The 16,881-nt window shown below is 35.0% G+C and overlaps 1 protein-coding gene across 3 annotated transcripts in view; it reads right to left on the minus strand.

Annotated features, from left to right (window-relative positions):
* The window catches only part of LOC145986459 (leucine-rich repeat flightless-interacting protein 2), a 123,356-nt gene that overhangs the window by 21,954 nt on the left and 84,521 nt on the right, over positions 1-16,881 (minus strand). For all 3 annotated transcript variants that reach the window (XM_083120493.1, XM_083120492.1, XM_083120491.1), the window contains 4 exons: positions 13,240-13,366; positions 9,996-10,138; positions 7,849-7,995; positions 897-1,013 (listed from right to left, as the gene is read on the minus strand). In XM_083120493.1, coding sequence (XP_082976619.1) covers positions 897-1,013; positions 7,849-7,995; positions 9,996-10,138; positions 13,240-13,366 — 534 coding nt within the window. The remainder of the gene's footprint in view (positions 1-896; positions 1,014-7,848; positions 7,996-9,995; positions 10,139-13,239; positions 13,367-16,881) is intronic.

Genomic DNA, 16,881 nt, shown 5'->3' on the forward strand with positions numbered 1-16,881 from the left:
AGATTTTTTAAAAAAATCTTACAGTAAAAATATGGATAGATATGTTTAGAATTACTTACAAAGATGTTTATAAACTTAAATCTGACATGATATATGAACTCAAATTTGTGTATTGAAGATTTCAGAAATAAACTGACAGGAAATTAATTTTCTAATGTTCAGCATTCCCTGCATTCACTTCACTTGGTTAGGATATACATATAGGCTACAATAATATATGTTTATATGTGAACTGCTGACAGCTGTACCTGTTACAATGTCACTGTGAGGACTGAGGAGATGTATAACAAGTACTTCTGAATCACAGCCCAAATGATTAAACACCTTTGCTGCACAGCTATATATTTTCTATAATATTCTAAGCCTATTCTTTTTTCTCCAGATCCAGACTACTGAAACGAAGTTTCATGAATACTTGGAATCAAATATTAACAACTGAGTGACTCTTCTATACTGTTACAACAGTGTTCTTTAGTTACAACATAAATATATGTACTGCTCCATTCTCTATGCTAATTTCTAGTTTGGCCCTCCACATTTGTCACAATATATCTCAGCCATTGCAAAGAAATTGTTAATGTGACTGGTCTCTTCTGTGTGAACATGTTTCCTATTTGTGATACAAGTTTGTTTTTGTTTTTTCATTTCACTTTTCTACTTCCTGGGTTGATCATGATGATGAGGATGAAAAATGAACTGATGAAATGGATGATGCACACAATGCCACATCCACACCCGACTAGGATTCAGACCTGGGGCCTCTGGCTTCATAGAGTTGCAATGACCATTCCACCACAGAAGCCAGCTCAAAGAAGTGAAAAGCTGCTTGACATTAAAGCATATGAATTTTACATTTCATATTCAGACTACAAAACTTAATGAAAAATGTCACTTACTTCTATTAACCTATTTCTCTCTTCTAATTGTATTTTGAAACATTCCATATCCTCCTTTAGTTTTGCCGAATCTCTCTTTAATTGTTCATGTTCTCTACATTTGTCCCTATGTTCTCTCTGAAAAATAATTACAAAATTTTAATGACAACACCCTTTATCACGTAAATATCATTGAACAATTTTACTACAGAAAGGAAAAATAAGTTTTTGGGGGGAAAAATTACCATAATGGGACATTTCCAATGACATTTTTGATTCAAGCAACAACACAGCCAGAATGGTTAGAATACTTTTGGTATGCATAAATTATATGCTGAAGAAAAATAAACTCAAACATTATAAACAAGTGTATCACATTATTAGTAGGGTTAGGACAACATTGATGCTGATGCATGAATTTGGCCGAAAGCATTGGATCAAATACTGATATTGACTGGAATCTAGGTGTCTCAAGAAGTTTGCAAAAATGCTGCCAGTCACTTTATGTGACTTATTGTCTAATTATTCTGAAAAATTCAAATTTTCTTTAATTTTGAACAGACAATGTGTGGCAAAAAAAATACATGCATAATTAAATACTAAAGTCAGACTGGTCAAAGAAAAAAACTTGAGGAAACCCAGACTTTACGCCTCCAGCTCAAGGGGGGAAAAGCAGTGTTGCTACACACCTGATTTTTGTTCAGTCGTACACACCTTTTCCTGTCAACATGCACCCTTCACTTGAATTTCAGGGAGAGGCAGGGAATCTGAGACCCATTCACTGCAGGGAATCTGAGACCCATTCACTTGCTACGAGGTGGCAACCATTAGGCTTCGCCATGCTTGACCTTGTTGAGGGTGCCACTTGTTTCAAAAACAACTTGAAACAAAATAAATGACAATGCAGTTTTCCTCACCATGACAACTGGACCAAGCAGATTATGACCCTCCCTGGCTTTCGACGGAAAAGGCAAAAATATAATTTTCAAGTTCGTTCTTTTGCCGAACAGGCTTTACTTGTTTTAATATTACAATTGTCTCTATGTAATTCATCAAATATTTTATGGCAAAACTATGATGGGCTGATGTGGTATGATTGTAATGGAATATTTATATATCAATTTTTAAAAATATTCTGAGCACTCGAAGTTGTTGCCATGTCACAGCATTTGTATTGGTGGGAATTGATAAAAAGTACTGGCACTGCTATAGTATCGGCTCAGGCTTAATTATTAGTGTTTAACTATATCATTAAATTAATTCAGCATTATTACAACTATAATAACAAAAGGATACCCATTAAAGAAAGAAAAATTAATGTTTGAATGATGAAAACATAATAAATTGTATTATTAAGATTTTCACAACAAACAGTTATTACTAATAAGTAAAACCACAGCCATTTTGATATGCTTGTGTATCATAATGAGGTTTAATAATATACTGTAAAAGCATGTATCAAGTAATATTAATAAATGTAGTAATGCAAGACTAATTGGAACATTTCTTGATTTCTCAGTAATACATACAGGGAGGTTATTGCAGCATGCCACCGCTTCAGCGTCGGCCGCTTGCCGGCCCAGTCATGCAACAGGTGCCGGCAAATTGCGTAACAGATAGCCCGTTACACAAACCGCTTGTTTTGTAATGTTTCCACTTTTCACAATTATAGTTACAATTACAACTTAAATAAGCACGTACCTTGCCGCAAGGATGCTGGAAAAGGTGTCCTCTAAAATACAAATATTTCTGGCACTTTATTTTTGACATGTAATCTTTCTTAGACACCGCTTCAGCGTCGGCCGCTTACCGGCCTTGTCATGCATCAGGTGCCGCCAAATTGCGTAACAGATAGTCCGTAACAGAAACAGCATCGCGGCGCATAAAGCAAACCGAAAGTGTAAAATTATATTTAAAACTAATAATAATGATGATCACTAACCTTCTGTGTTATAAATGATGTTGAAAATGACCTCCTTCAACACCAATACATTTCCGGCATCTGCGTATGAAATTCCTCTGAACATCCATAAGCTCCTCAGGTGTGATTCTGGCAATTTCTCTTCTTATATTTTCTTTTAAATCCTCTATTGTACGCGGGTTATTCTGATACACTTTGTTTTTTAATGTTCCCCATAAATAATAATCACAAGGAGTAAGATCGGGGCTACGAGAGGGCCACAACTCAGTATGTCTCTTCGATACCTTTCACCATTGATAGTACCTTCATAAAAAATAGGCCCTATTATTCTGTGTGCATTCAAACCACACCACACACCAATTTTTGCAGGATGGAGCGGAACTTCATGCACAAGGTCAGGTTTTTCTGCGCTCCAATAGCGATTGTTTTGTGAAATAACTCGGCCATTCAATTCGAACCAAGCTTCGTCTGAAAATATGATTAATTCTGGATTTACTCTGCCAGCAACAATATTATCCAGCATCCAGTTACAGAATCGAACTCTAGTCGCGTGATCGCGCGGTTGCAATTCATGAACCACTGTAATTTTGTAGGGTTTTAATCTAAGTAATTTAGTGGCATTTCGTGCTGAGGATTTTGAAATGCCTGTTTCCTGAGCAAGCCGACGGAGGGATTTTTTTGGAGTATGTTCAAGTCGTTCACCAATTTCGTCTAGCTTTTCTTCCGTAAGAACACGTCGTCTGGAAACACGTTTCTTAGGTTCAAGAGATCCTGTCTCTCGTAATCTTTTAACGAGGTTGTAAACAGTATGTCTGTCCGGAACAGGATTGCCAGGAAATTTTCTTGCGAATCGCCTGACTATTTTTCTGCAAGAGTTCGTTTTCACGTAAGTATCGTACATAAAAACTCTTTGTTCAAGACTATATTTGTTTGGCGGCATAACTAATGAATGAATAACAATTAACACACGATAAAGCACTAGCACTGAACAACACGAGTACTGATAAACGCAAACCGAAGTGAACACGTCTAAACAACTGGTAGCCGACAGCTGTCGCATTCGCGTAGTATCGAGAGGCTTCTCGCGGCTTACCACTACTCCGATAAGCCGCTGACGCTCTTGCGACATCTGAGGAATTTCGCTTCTAGCGTCGGCTCTATAGACACTGGATGGACCAAATTTTGAGGGAAGCACAACAAAAGACTACTCTATGAGAATATGTAATGCTCCTGCCGCAACTTTGAAAAAAAAAAAAATATGGAAATTACGACGTTCAGAAATTTTGCGTAATTACGGGGAAAATAGAACTTTGGGATTTGGCCCCCGTTTCCCCCTGGACTCACAATTGTCGGAATTTACATAAAATGTTGCTTTTTGTTCATTCTTACATTTAGAATTTAAATTTCTTAAAAAGATGCAGTTGTTGAGCAGTTATAGCCTTTTATATTCAGTTTATCCCATAGTAGCAAAAGGGGAAAAGTGCTTATTTCAAATGGCGCTCTCAGAAAGAAAAACGCACACAGTGTATGATCGCTACTTTACTTCAAAAATATTCACACGTTAAAATTAAGTGACACTGTTAAATAATTCGTTTATCTGCGCTTTCGTTTTGCATAATAATGTATACGTAACCTCCCCCCTCGAAAATCTTGGGCACGCCACTGACTCTAGTGTTCAAAAGGATTAATCTTGTGTTATCTGCAAAATAAGAGTCACGGTTTTGTTTATTCGAAGGCAAGACAAGAATGAAAAATTGAATCCTTTATGTTGGATGAGTCATTGCTGTCAGAAGCGATATGGGCAGAAATAAAGTGCCAGAAATATTTGTATTTTAGAGGACACCTTTTCCAGCATCCTTGCGGCAAGGTACGTGCTTATTGAAGTTGTAATTGGGTCATTCCACAGAATTTCATCACAAGGTGGTTGCTCGACCATTTTTGATTTTCTTCATATTTGGTATGTTGAACCCCTTAGAAAAGAGAAGTCAAAAACAGGTTTCAAATTTTGTTTATCTGTTGTGGTTTTTAAGTTACAGGGTGTCGAAAATCGCAAAATTGAGCGATTTTACGAAAAATCAGCTTTTGCAAAATATTTAATATCTTCATAACAAATGAAGATATTTTTAAAATTCCAAGTTTATTGGAATCTGCATATCTTGCAGTACTAAAAAAGTTACATGGTTAAGTTTTGTAATAAAAAGCAACCTATGATGAGTGTATCGGAAATATCAGAACAAATTGTGTAAAATCGCTGAGTTTTTTTTTTATTATTATGAAAGGGGGACAGATAACATGTTAATTTTATTTTTATGTTGTAGTAGTATGTTAGTTAATTTACCCTAAAAATAAGCAAGTTGTTAACTGCTCCCCTTTCTGAGATACAAGAGCTTAAATATTGGAAAATTAGCAAAAACCAGCTTTTTGACCCCCCTGTAACTCAAAAGGGGGAGCAGGTAGGATTACCAAATTTTGAAGATGCTTCATGTGAGTGAGCATGTTCAAAATCTCAAAATTTGGTGTTGTTATTCAAACTACTTATGGAGATACAGGCATTTTCCTTTATGACATTTCAACGTCAATTCGTTACATTGCTAGAGAAATAAAACTCAAAAAAAATTTGTTAAAGTACAAATATTTTTATTTTTTATTCTGCTCTGACACAAAGACAACATATAATACAGATTTCATTAATATTTTAGGTGTTTTTTTTAATCAGCCAGTTCAATAAGCGCTCATACTCTACAACTTGGGGACTTGTCTCAATTTAATAAAATAACCATTTTGTTAAACAAAAAAGAAAATGTATAATAGTGTTTTTTTATTGATGAGTAGGTAGGCTTGGTTGTGCAAATGTACAAAATTGTGATAAGCCATAACTAATGGTAAAAACAATGTATATTTCCTCATTAACAAAGTAGGGGGCTATTATTTCATGGTCTTGCTTTTAAGCAACTCTCAATTGCTTCACTCATCTCTGGTTGGATGTTATGCACTCTTCCTGTAAGTGCTGCTACCTCTAATGGTGATAAATCCTTCAAAATGTTTTTTTGATTTACCCACACATAGTCATCCTTGGCTAATTTGAAACTTGTACTTGGACCACAAGGATGAAAAAGGTGTACATGGAAGTCCTGTTCATGTTCACATATATCTTTGACGACTCCCAGCCACCACTTTCCATCATAAATACATGCCACATGGCTGCCTATTTTAACAGACTCAAATAATACATTGCAACCACAGTCTTCCTCAATAGAAATTCTCATATGTTCGAAGTTTGCAGAAAATTATGTCTGACGGACTCTGATAGTGGTCTTATTAACAGGGACAAAACTGTGGAAACCTCGAGTATGCTTTATTGTAATAGATGAATGAAATCTTTCAGCTAGGAATTCAGCTGTTTCTTCAACCTTTTCTTTAGTAACATATGAATATTTTACCCCTGGTATATTATCTCTGCAGAAAGTAAACATTTCTTTTGGTGTTGTAGAAGCTTGCGTTTGTGATATCGGCATCATTTTCCTTTTTAAAATACAGAACAAATGGATGAACTGTAGCCTGAGCATTTACCCAATAGTAAGATTGAATCTCATCCTTAAGGATGAAGGTGAAGTTCTCATCGAAGTCTCCTTGTACTATGCATTCATGTGGTTTGAGATTACTTTTTCTGTCTTTCATGTACTGTGACTGCCTCTTAGCAATATAATGATGCATTCTAAGTTTCATAATCTTGTTTATCCGACATAGACAGTAGCTCACAACGTTCAGTTGTGGTCCACTGTTTGTAGTTAACAGGTGAATCAAGCAGTTCATTGTCAACATCTATGGCTTCACGCAGGTACTGGTGGAACAACTCAGTCCCTGGACAATTAGGACAACCACGAAGCATACAGTCTTCATTCTCTATACTGCATTATCTTGTTATTGCTGCTGTTAATGTAAGTCAATGTGTGATATTATTTCTTAAAAACCTCTAAGGTGTGAACATTATTTTTAGAATTTTTCCTGTTTCTTATACCAGAAGGCATATGACGAATTGACGTTGAAATGTAATAAAGGAAAATGCCTGTATCTCCATAAGTAGTTTGAATAACAACACCAAATTTTGAGATTTTGAACATGCTCACTCATATGAAGCAACTTCAAAACTTGGTAATCCTACCTGCTCCCCCTTTTGAGTTACAGGGGGGTCAAAAAGCTGGTTTTTGCTAATTTTCCGATATTTAAGCTCTTGTATCTCAGAAAGGGGAGCAGTTAACAACTTGCTTATTTTTAGGGTAAATTAACTAACATACTACTACAACATAAAAATAAAATTAACATGTTATCTGTCCCCCTTTCATAATAAAAATAAAACAAAACTCAGCGATTTTACACAATTTGTTCTGATATTTCCGATACACTCATCATAGGTTGCTTTTTGTTACAAAACTTAACCATGTAACTTTTTTAGTACTGCAAGATATGCAGATTCCAATAAACTTGGAATTTTTAAAATATCTTCATTTGTTATGAAGATATTAAATATTTTGCAAAAGCTGATTTTTCGTGAAATTGCACAATTTTGCGATTTTCGACACCCTGAAACTTAAAAACCATAACAGATAAAAAAAATTTGAAACCTGTTTTTGACTTCTCTTTTCAAAGGGGTTCAACATACCAAATATGAAGAAAATCAAAAATGGTCGAGCAACCATTTTTATTTTTTTGTGATGAAATTCTGTGGAATGACCCAATTGTAACTATAATTGTGAAAAGTGGAAACATTACAAAACAAGCGGTTTGTGTAACGGGCTATCTGTTATGCAATTTGCCGGCACCTGTTGCATGACTGGGCCGGCAAGCGGCCGACGCTGAAGCGGTGGCATGCTGCAATAACCTCCCTGTATATTCATTCCATCTGTTCAAGCAGATTAAAGGCAAGTTCCCGAACTGCTACTTGACCTCTGTTTAGGTTAACAAACACACAGTAAAATTTAAAAAGGGGAAAATAAAGATAATATTACAAGCGTAACAGTTTAAGTAATACAACAACATTAGTCCTTTACTTACATTTAACTGTGAATGTGATTCTTCTAATTCCTCTATTTTATCCTTTAGGAGTTCTACCTGGTACGTAAGGGATGACTTTTCATTATCTAATTGGGCATTTTGTATCATTGCCTTTCTAAATTTATCTTCCATTTCTTTTAATTCATGCTGAAAAGAAAAAGTGCCAAACATATATTTATTGACAGTATGTTACAGTGATACAAAGAAGTTTTCAATGTCCCATTTTTAACACTTGTTTGCTAAAATCAAGTACATGTATCAGATAATCTATCATATCACCTATCTGACAAGGTACAATACAAGCTGAAACTTATTGATCTGCTTTTGTACCTGATAAAGGGGTACAACTGAGAAAATCTTGTGGGTTTCCTGCTGTTAATATTGTCTTCAAATCAATGGAATACAAGTTTCATACGTGGTGGAAGCTCACTGCATAGTGGTTCTGAAGCCTTTTAAACTGTAGTTTCAGTTTTGAGAAGCCTATCTGACCACAAAATGAACCAATACAAAAATAACTCACTTTCTCTACCTCACACACACACCTACCTTCTGTGCATCCAAGCTATTTCATATAGCATGTTCAGTTAAAATTAAAATTTTCCTTTTCCTATGCTGTGAGATGAAGTTCACATGTATTTCTCTCAAATTGTTATTACAAGATGTAACACAAAGGAAATAAACTTCCATCACTGACTCTTCATACGGTAAGTAATATCTGTTACTTGGATCTCAAAAAGCTAATGTCAAATTTTGACAAAAATGAGACTGAAGTAAATTCAACTCCCCTAGTTACTAATTTTCTTGTGACAAAAGTCCTAGAGTGAATGGGTAATGGTTTAGTTAGGAACTATTTCCCACTGAACATGAACTTGCTGAAAATTAGCACCCAGGGAGTTCCAATACAGTCTAATTTTATTTTTTTAAAAAATGACACTCGTACACTTATGTACAAGTCACACAAAAAGCAAAACAACGTGCAATTCAGATAGTTTACCACACACAAAGTCATCAAACAAGCTTACCACAAAAAACATCTATCCAGGAAGCAAAGGTGTGGGAAAAATACTTCCAAATACACTTGAGAATTTTTTTACAACAAACTGTTACATGTTAACCTTGAATAGTCTGATAATTAAGGAATGAAACTCTTTATCATCAAATGAAATGGAAACAAAATATTTGAAATTGCCTGTTTATTACTCATAGTGCATCCCCTCCTGCATCAATACAGCAATTGGGATGGTTGGCCAATGATTTAAATGACATCTGCAAGTCTTCATGTGGTATGGCCTGAATATTTGGCATCCCAACCTGTTGGATGTTCATGTGTTCATCAAAAGTGTGTAATTTCAGCAGCAGCTTCACTTTGGGAAACAGGAAATGATCACAGGGGGATAAATCTCGGAGTAGAGAGGATGATTCAGCACACACTTTTTTTTCGGGCTAGGAATAGCTGGACAACCACTGCACACTGGCACTGTGCATTATCGTGGAGCAGGAGCAGGAACCAATTGCCTGGTTCAGAATACTAAGGTCGGGATGGTTATCTTTTATAATCATTCAAAACATTACAATAGCAATAGCCAATTACAGTTTCACCCTCTACAACAAATACATGATGAATAATGCCTTTGCTGTCGTAAAAACACAACATTGTCCTCCCTTTGATTTTTGGACTGCCTCTTCTTGTCTCTTGGTAAATTTAGTGACTTCCATTCTGCAATTTGTCGTTTCGTAGGAGGACCATAGTGAAAATGCTCTGTATGTCCTCCAGAACAATGGAATTCAAGAAATGTTTAGTTCTGCAAGCAGTCTTCCGAATGTATTTTATGAAACTTGATATTCAATCGCTGCTCCATAACCATTACATAACGACATCCTTGCACACGACATGGTGGCATAAATTTCTTCACTTATAGAATCTACACATGGGTGAACATACTACCATTATTTAATTGTCAGACTGTTTATTATAGTACTTGGTATCACCTCTACAGGATTAATGTTGACAAAAGTTAAACTTACGTAAGCACCGTACTCATGGCAACAAACTTTTATATTGCACTATGTATCTCAATTTTCTACAGAAAGCACCACAAGGTATCAGGTTCTCATTTCAGCATTTCATATTACCAGAAGATACTTACCCTAACATCTCGAAGACTAATTCCTTCTTCCAGGGAATCTTCAGAACTTCTTCGGCTTGACTGATAACTGGCCGAACCTGAGAGATGGGAAGCAGGCCTTGTGCTGGTCGATGCAACCCTGAGGGCTGCTCTGCTAACTGGATCTGAAAGACACGGAACCATAGTAATGCCATACTCCATAAGAATTCTTAATACAAAAAATTAATGCATTTATTACTTCCTTTAGAAATTATACTAAATGTTCTATTGCAAAATATACCAGGATAAAAATTATGTTCATTACAAACTGAATTAATTTACACGACTGGGACATTCCACACCAAATCAACAGTTTTTTTGTTTTCTTTAAAGTTCTACTTCATTTTAGATTCTGTTAAAATTTGGCGAATTTACATATAGCATTGTAAAATGAAAGATCCTACAATCTTAGATTGATATGCCAACTGGTTTGAAGTTACAGACATTTGAGGTTGTCAAATTTTACCAAATACATAAATAAAAAAAACAATAATTATCATTTATTTAAATTATTGTTACAGGTCACGCAAATGAGCTAAATACCTGTGGAAGGTTCTCTATCTGATGCCCATTATCAAAAAGCAAGCACGACATGAATTTAATAACAAAAAATTGCAGAAATTTTGAAAAAATTCTCAAAAATCATTCATAATATTGTTAATTGAACAGCATAATTTTAACTTGGGCCAACAATGGACTCATTTCTTAGAAGAATTATTAGTTTGAGTACTTTTTTTAATTAGTTAAAAAGTTAGTAACTAGCTTACATCTAATTACTATCAACCGCATCTTTTATTCCCCAAACATGAATTGAGTACTTTGTTGAATATTACAATTCTCTCATATTACTAAGTGCATAATTTGACCCAGTTGCTTTACTTCTAAGTTTTCACAACTCTTCAAATGATCAGAAATTAGATTAGACAGTGTTAGATTTGATCTCTTGAGAATGGTAGGGGCATATGCAGTCTCAACACCATGCAACTATAACCTTCATGTCATATCAACTGTTGTATTTTTATAATCACTCAAAAGGGTATAACCGATTGTTGTAGGACTTGTGATTTCCTCCAGAAACAATGAGGATGAAAAAGACTTCATTCCACTCTTAAAAAGTAGACTGTGCTGGATTTTATCGCAAGAGTGGAGTTGGCGAGAAGTGAGTTATGGTGTCTCGTCTTTGCAATGCATGTTTGCATGTATATTGCAGAAATTTGCAGTGATTCGAACTGTTGACATTTTTAGATTATTTCATCACCGTGAAACACAAAGGGGATTAGTTAAAGAAAAAGTGAGGATATTTTACACAAAAATTTGTCACGTTACATCTAGCATTGTCATTAGTCAATTATGTATTAAAACCTTTGAAAAAAAAATCAACCAATGAAAACTAGTTGTTTGAAAAAACAATAGTCTTCCAACCCTTAAACTATCTTTAAGGTATGAAATACACCATGAATTATACTGATCATGCATGCAAACTGTTCTTTCTTCTAAGATCAGCAGCAATTTTCTGCTGCTCTTTCAAAATGACATAATATCAAAGTTAATGAGAGTCGCATGCTTGGTGTACAGTTGTTCACCATGCACGTAAATACGGAACAACCGAAGCAGTGTGATATTCACTTTCAATTACGCGGTTACTTTCATGTTCACTTTTGGCACTAATATATAGCTACATGTCCTCCCCTTCCTCACCAACCCACTTGTGTGTAACATCGAAATCTGCAGTGTACTCCGTCTTCTGAAGCACTTATATTTTTCTTGTTAGGTATTTAGGCCCATTAGCATCGTAATGTTACGTGGCTTAGAAGTGCAACAGAACTGTGTAACTATGCCTAGAACAAAAAAAAAAGAATGTTCAGCTACACAAAAGCACTCCCATGCAGTATGGTTCACAAGTCTTGCATTCCACAATGAATATCAATGGGGGACACTGGTACCCCACGGGCCTATCGGAGGGTTAACAAATATGATCGTTAGAAATGGAAGGAGTTGAAAAATGGATTGATAGCAAAAACCTAAAAAATCTTTTAGATTTATAAACATCATAATTTACAAATTAAACTTATCAGTCAACTATGAAATGTACTGTATATATGAAAACTACTTTTGATCAATTTAATTTGGATCCACTGAATGCAGTAGGTTAACACACCATCCAATATTTTTAACCCAGATGAGTTGATATGTTTCAAATTACCAGTGTTGAACAAGTCACTAAAGAACAAAGGAACTAGTGCATTCATTTACTGTGAAAGTGCCATAAATGTTACTTTTGACATGCAATTATGGGTCATTGACAGCCTGACTCGGAAACCAGAGGTTCCAGGTTTGAACTGTGGATAAGGAATAGATAGATATATTATGTGGTGATCCCATCATCCACTTCATCAGTTCACCATCATAGTTAACTAGGAAGTAGAAATGTGACATAAAATAATCACAAAATAGAAAGAATGAGGATGCTCAAGAAATTTTATAAAATTTCTACGGGGTGGCCACAAAGCACAGGAAAAATGTTTAACAGGTTAAATATGCTGAAAATAAGAAGTTGAGAACTTCCTCTTCTGTTTCTCACGGACACAAGGTTTTGGATTACTGTTTGCATATTGATTTCAGGAGCTGCCCCATGGCGGTGCTACTATACCAATGTAGAGAAAATGACAAAAGCAAAATTGTCCACACAAAAGAGTGTAGTGACGAATAATGCATCCAAGGTAAAGTGCCAAATGTCATGTATGATCTCCCCCCCCCCTGCCCCTTCCCCCAGACCGAAAGTACAGTCACTCACATAAACAAGTTGTTCAATGCAACTGGAAATGTTAGTGATCCTGGGGAACAAAATTCAATCAAATACTTGTGTCTGAGAACTAGATATGCAATCAACACACACACACACACACAAAAAGCATCACTTGCGTGAAACATAAAGAGGTTGTTGTTACATATGTTCTATGAAAACATGCAGGACTTGTAATTTTCACATACGCTTTTAAACTTATAGCCAAATTAAAATAAAACTTCATAGTCAGAAATTCATACTGTTGTTAAGCAATGTATTGTAGATATCCTAAAAGTACGAAGGATTTAACTACTGGTGCTTTACATGGATGAAACTGAATATAATCATATTGGGGGGGGGGGGGGAGTTATACTTGTGTTCCAACACCAAAGAAAACAAGAGAATCGTTCAGAGAAAAGAACAAAGTAGATATAACTCTACCTGTATACATGTCATAAACTCTGTCAGCATTTTCCTCAGCTTCCTTCTGTTGCCTCTCAAGCTCCCGCATACGAATCTCTCTAGCTTCAGCCCTGGCCTGCCTTCGCGCAGCAAGCCTTGCTTCGGCCTGCAAAGACAAATTACACATTGAAACCATTGCAAAATCTAAGTAAGGTTCACTTACAGTAAATTTAATATCATCATACTATACTGTATAGGTGGGATTCATTCATCACTTGAAATCAAAATGAATTATAGAACACATTACTCGAAATGTTGCAAGCATTGTGCAAAGGACAAATAGCATACTGAGTAAACAATTATTACCCCTTTCTTTTCTTCATTGTCATCAAATATCAAATCCTTAAATGCAGGGAGGGCGTAGATAAGGAGTTTCCACAGCTTCTTACAGCAAAAGGCAAAAATTTTCAGTGAATTTTAAATTTGGATTCATTATCATTATTTTTCAGATATATTAGTATTTTAAAACATTGTGCATTTACTTATTACTCGACAGCTTGGTGGCCAATCATTTCAATCTCACCACCAAAGTTCCTGGTTTAGTTTCAGGCTAGGCATCATGTTCTTTGAGTGTCCTTTCATCAATTTTATCTCATCATTGCCATCAGCCAAAAATGGCAAAAAAAAGTGACATAAAATAACAAAAACACAAATATGTGAAATATTTGCGTATGAAAAAATAAAAAGGGTAAGAAATAAGAATGGGCAAATCACAATATTTAAACATCCATAACACATTTTAATAACCATTTAGCAGAATATCTCTTCAATGATCTATTTGGATAACAAACCTTTCACTTATTATCTTACAGGTGCTTATCTGATGAAAGGGTAGAACTTTGTAACTTGGAATGAAAAGTGACTGGTGTTATGCTTTCTGGTCAGATAAATAATGATAATGTTTAGAGATCAACTGTTAATGTCTAAGTTGATACAATGGAACACAATACTACTTCATTATGGACACATCTTCTAATGCAAATCATGACAACTGATACAAAACATGAAATTATTAATATTTTAATATTATTTAATTAATATTTTTTTGCAATGTATCAAATGTAGTCATGTTTAAGCCAAAAACCAAATCAAACCTTACAAGATTCTTAATAACATATTAGGCACGGTCATTACATTAGAGGTTCATTGGTTTGATATCTGGTGTGGAGTACATTTCAGTCACTTTTTTAAAAAAGTAGAGTACCTCTGACATACAAAGGCCTTAAACTTTTATATTAACCCCCAAGTGTGGATGGCACAATATACACCATCCGCAATGTGTTGTTGTAGTGCAGAAGGTGTATATATATATGTTTCGTGCTTGCTTTCACTAGATTCAACTGCGGGTGGCGTATATATACGTATATGCCTAGAGATTGAGAACATAACATCATGTTAGGTGAGATTATGCTAGCTAGTAAAAGCAAAAATAGTAGCAAAAGAGGAAGAAGATGAAAAAGAAGAAAAAGTTAGATATAAGAAAAGATGTCTGCTGTTGTGTGGTGTAGTTCGTGCATAATACAAAATCAAAATATGGCTCAAAAACAAAATTTGCGTGACAAGCTGTACTTGTTTCAAGTTTTGTTTTAAGTCCACTTTATGCACATATAGGCTAATCGGGACTGGACCTATGATTTAAAGTGGGATCCAAACGACTGTGCAATGTGCCTCCACTGGGTATTAAACTTCGGACCCCTTGATCACAAGGCAAATATGTTACCCCTATGCCATTGGGAAGCCACAGTTGAAAAAGGCATTTAGATGCCCAATTACAGGTCTCCCCTAATTACATTTAAAAGTTACAGCTACAAATATACATGTCACACACATACAAGTAAGTTTGTGGTTGATTACATTATCAGAATTTGACATGCTAATCTAAAATATGCTTAGTTGAAAAAATTACATTATATAAAAGTAAAGCAAAGAATTATTGGTATGTACAGTCATGGACACTGCCAGATTGTAATGAATACATTGACTTTCAATGGAATCGTTACAACCTGGCAGTGTCCGTGACTGTACAAAGAAAAAGAAAGAAATAGAAATTCACCACACAAGTATAACAATAAATGATCACTATTTTTCTGACAGGAGAATTCAACTAATGATTGTTACATGTAATATGTTCATTATGGAATATGTATATGGATTAATTCGTATTTTCAATAAATTATTCAAAAATACAAAACTTTTCTACTTACTGGTAGAGAGTATCTATTATTTCAAACGACGTTTCGGGAACAACTGTTCCCTTCTTCAGGTTCTTTTTCTCGGCTACCAGAAATATGTCACAGCCACCTCAAATAATCTCAAACGTCAGGAAAAAAGGAAATGGTACAGTTTACGTGAAGGCAGAATTTGGATTTTTTTTTTTTTTTTTCAAAAACCTTTACTACCCCCATGTTCCCTCGTTTGCCTAAAACCATAGCTGTGAAAACTTTTCGATCTAAAAACCTATTTACAATTAAAACGTTAAAAAGACGCCCACTTGTTCACTTCCCTGTGCCGACTGTTGGTTTACCCCTCACCGTATGCAGGAGTAGCTCCAATTTTTCCAAATTCTGCCTTCACCTAAACTGTACAGTTTCCTTTCTTCCTGACGTTTGAGATTATTTGACGTGGCTATGACATATTTCTGGTAGCCGAGAAAAAGAACCTGAAGAAGGGAACAGTTGTTCCCGAAGTCGTTTGAAATAATAGATACTCGCTACACGTAAGTACAAAAGTTTTGTATTTTTGATGAATTTATTGAAAATACGGATTAATCTATATAAAAGTGAGCAAGTCGCACACATCATAAATTATGAATATGTATATGGATATGAATATTGAAGTATATTAGAGTATATTTTGGATGCAATATTATCAATGCAAATTAATGTGCCCGTGCTTCAAATTCTACTTAAACACGTTCTGTTCAGTATTTTAGACAAATAATTCATGAAAAACTCAATATGCTGACCAAGGCAGAAATTTATTTTAAAACATAAAATCAAATAAATTTCTGCCTTGGTCAGCATATTGAGTTTTCCATATCATGGAAACAAGGCTTAATGGTGTTAAAATAATTCATATTTTGAAGTAAAAATAAGTGCAAAAAAAATAAAAAAATAAGAGTAAAAGACAATAAAGGACAGTAAGAGACAATAATTACCTATTACCGGTGGTTAGCTACGTGTTTTTTGAACTCTGGGAGCTTATATCTGAACACATCTATTTGATCATGAAGTGAGTTTGTTTCCCTTGCAATGTGGTTTATTGGTGTATAGTAACCCTTATTGTTAATACTGAATGATGTAGGTACTGAGCAGAGGCTTGCTTCTGGTATCATAATTGGGTATTTGATGATGAATGGTTGTAATGCGCTATCCCATGCTTCATGTTCATCCGTGCTGCACAAACATTTTAAGGGGAAGAGGATCATTTTTAAAAATTGTGCCCTGAAGTGGGATATGTATTGAAAAATCTTATGATCAAGAGAGGGGGTCTCATGGTAGTGCAACTCTCCAAATCCAATAACAACAAAAAGGAGGGAGAAAGACTGTGGGGAGAGGGGCATTACTTATAATATAATGCAATATACTATTTTGTTCACTAATTTTATGATCTGAAACTGAA

This window comes from Lepisma saccharinum, chromosome 4, assembly GCF_977018435.1.
Source record: "Lepisma saccharinum chromosome 4, izLepSacc3.1, whole genome shotgun sequence".
Taxonomy (NCBI): domain Eukaryota; kingdom Metazoa; phylum Arthropoda; class Insecta; order Zygentoma; family Lepismatidae; genus Lepisma; species Lepisma saccharinum.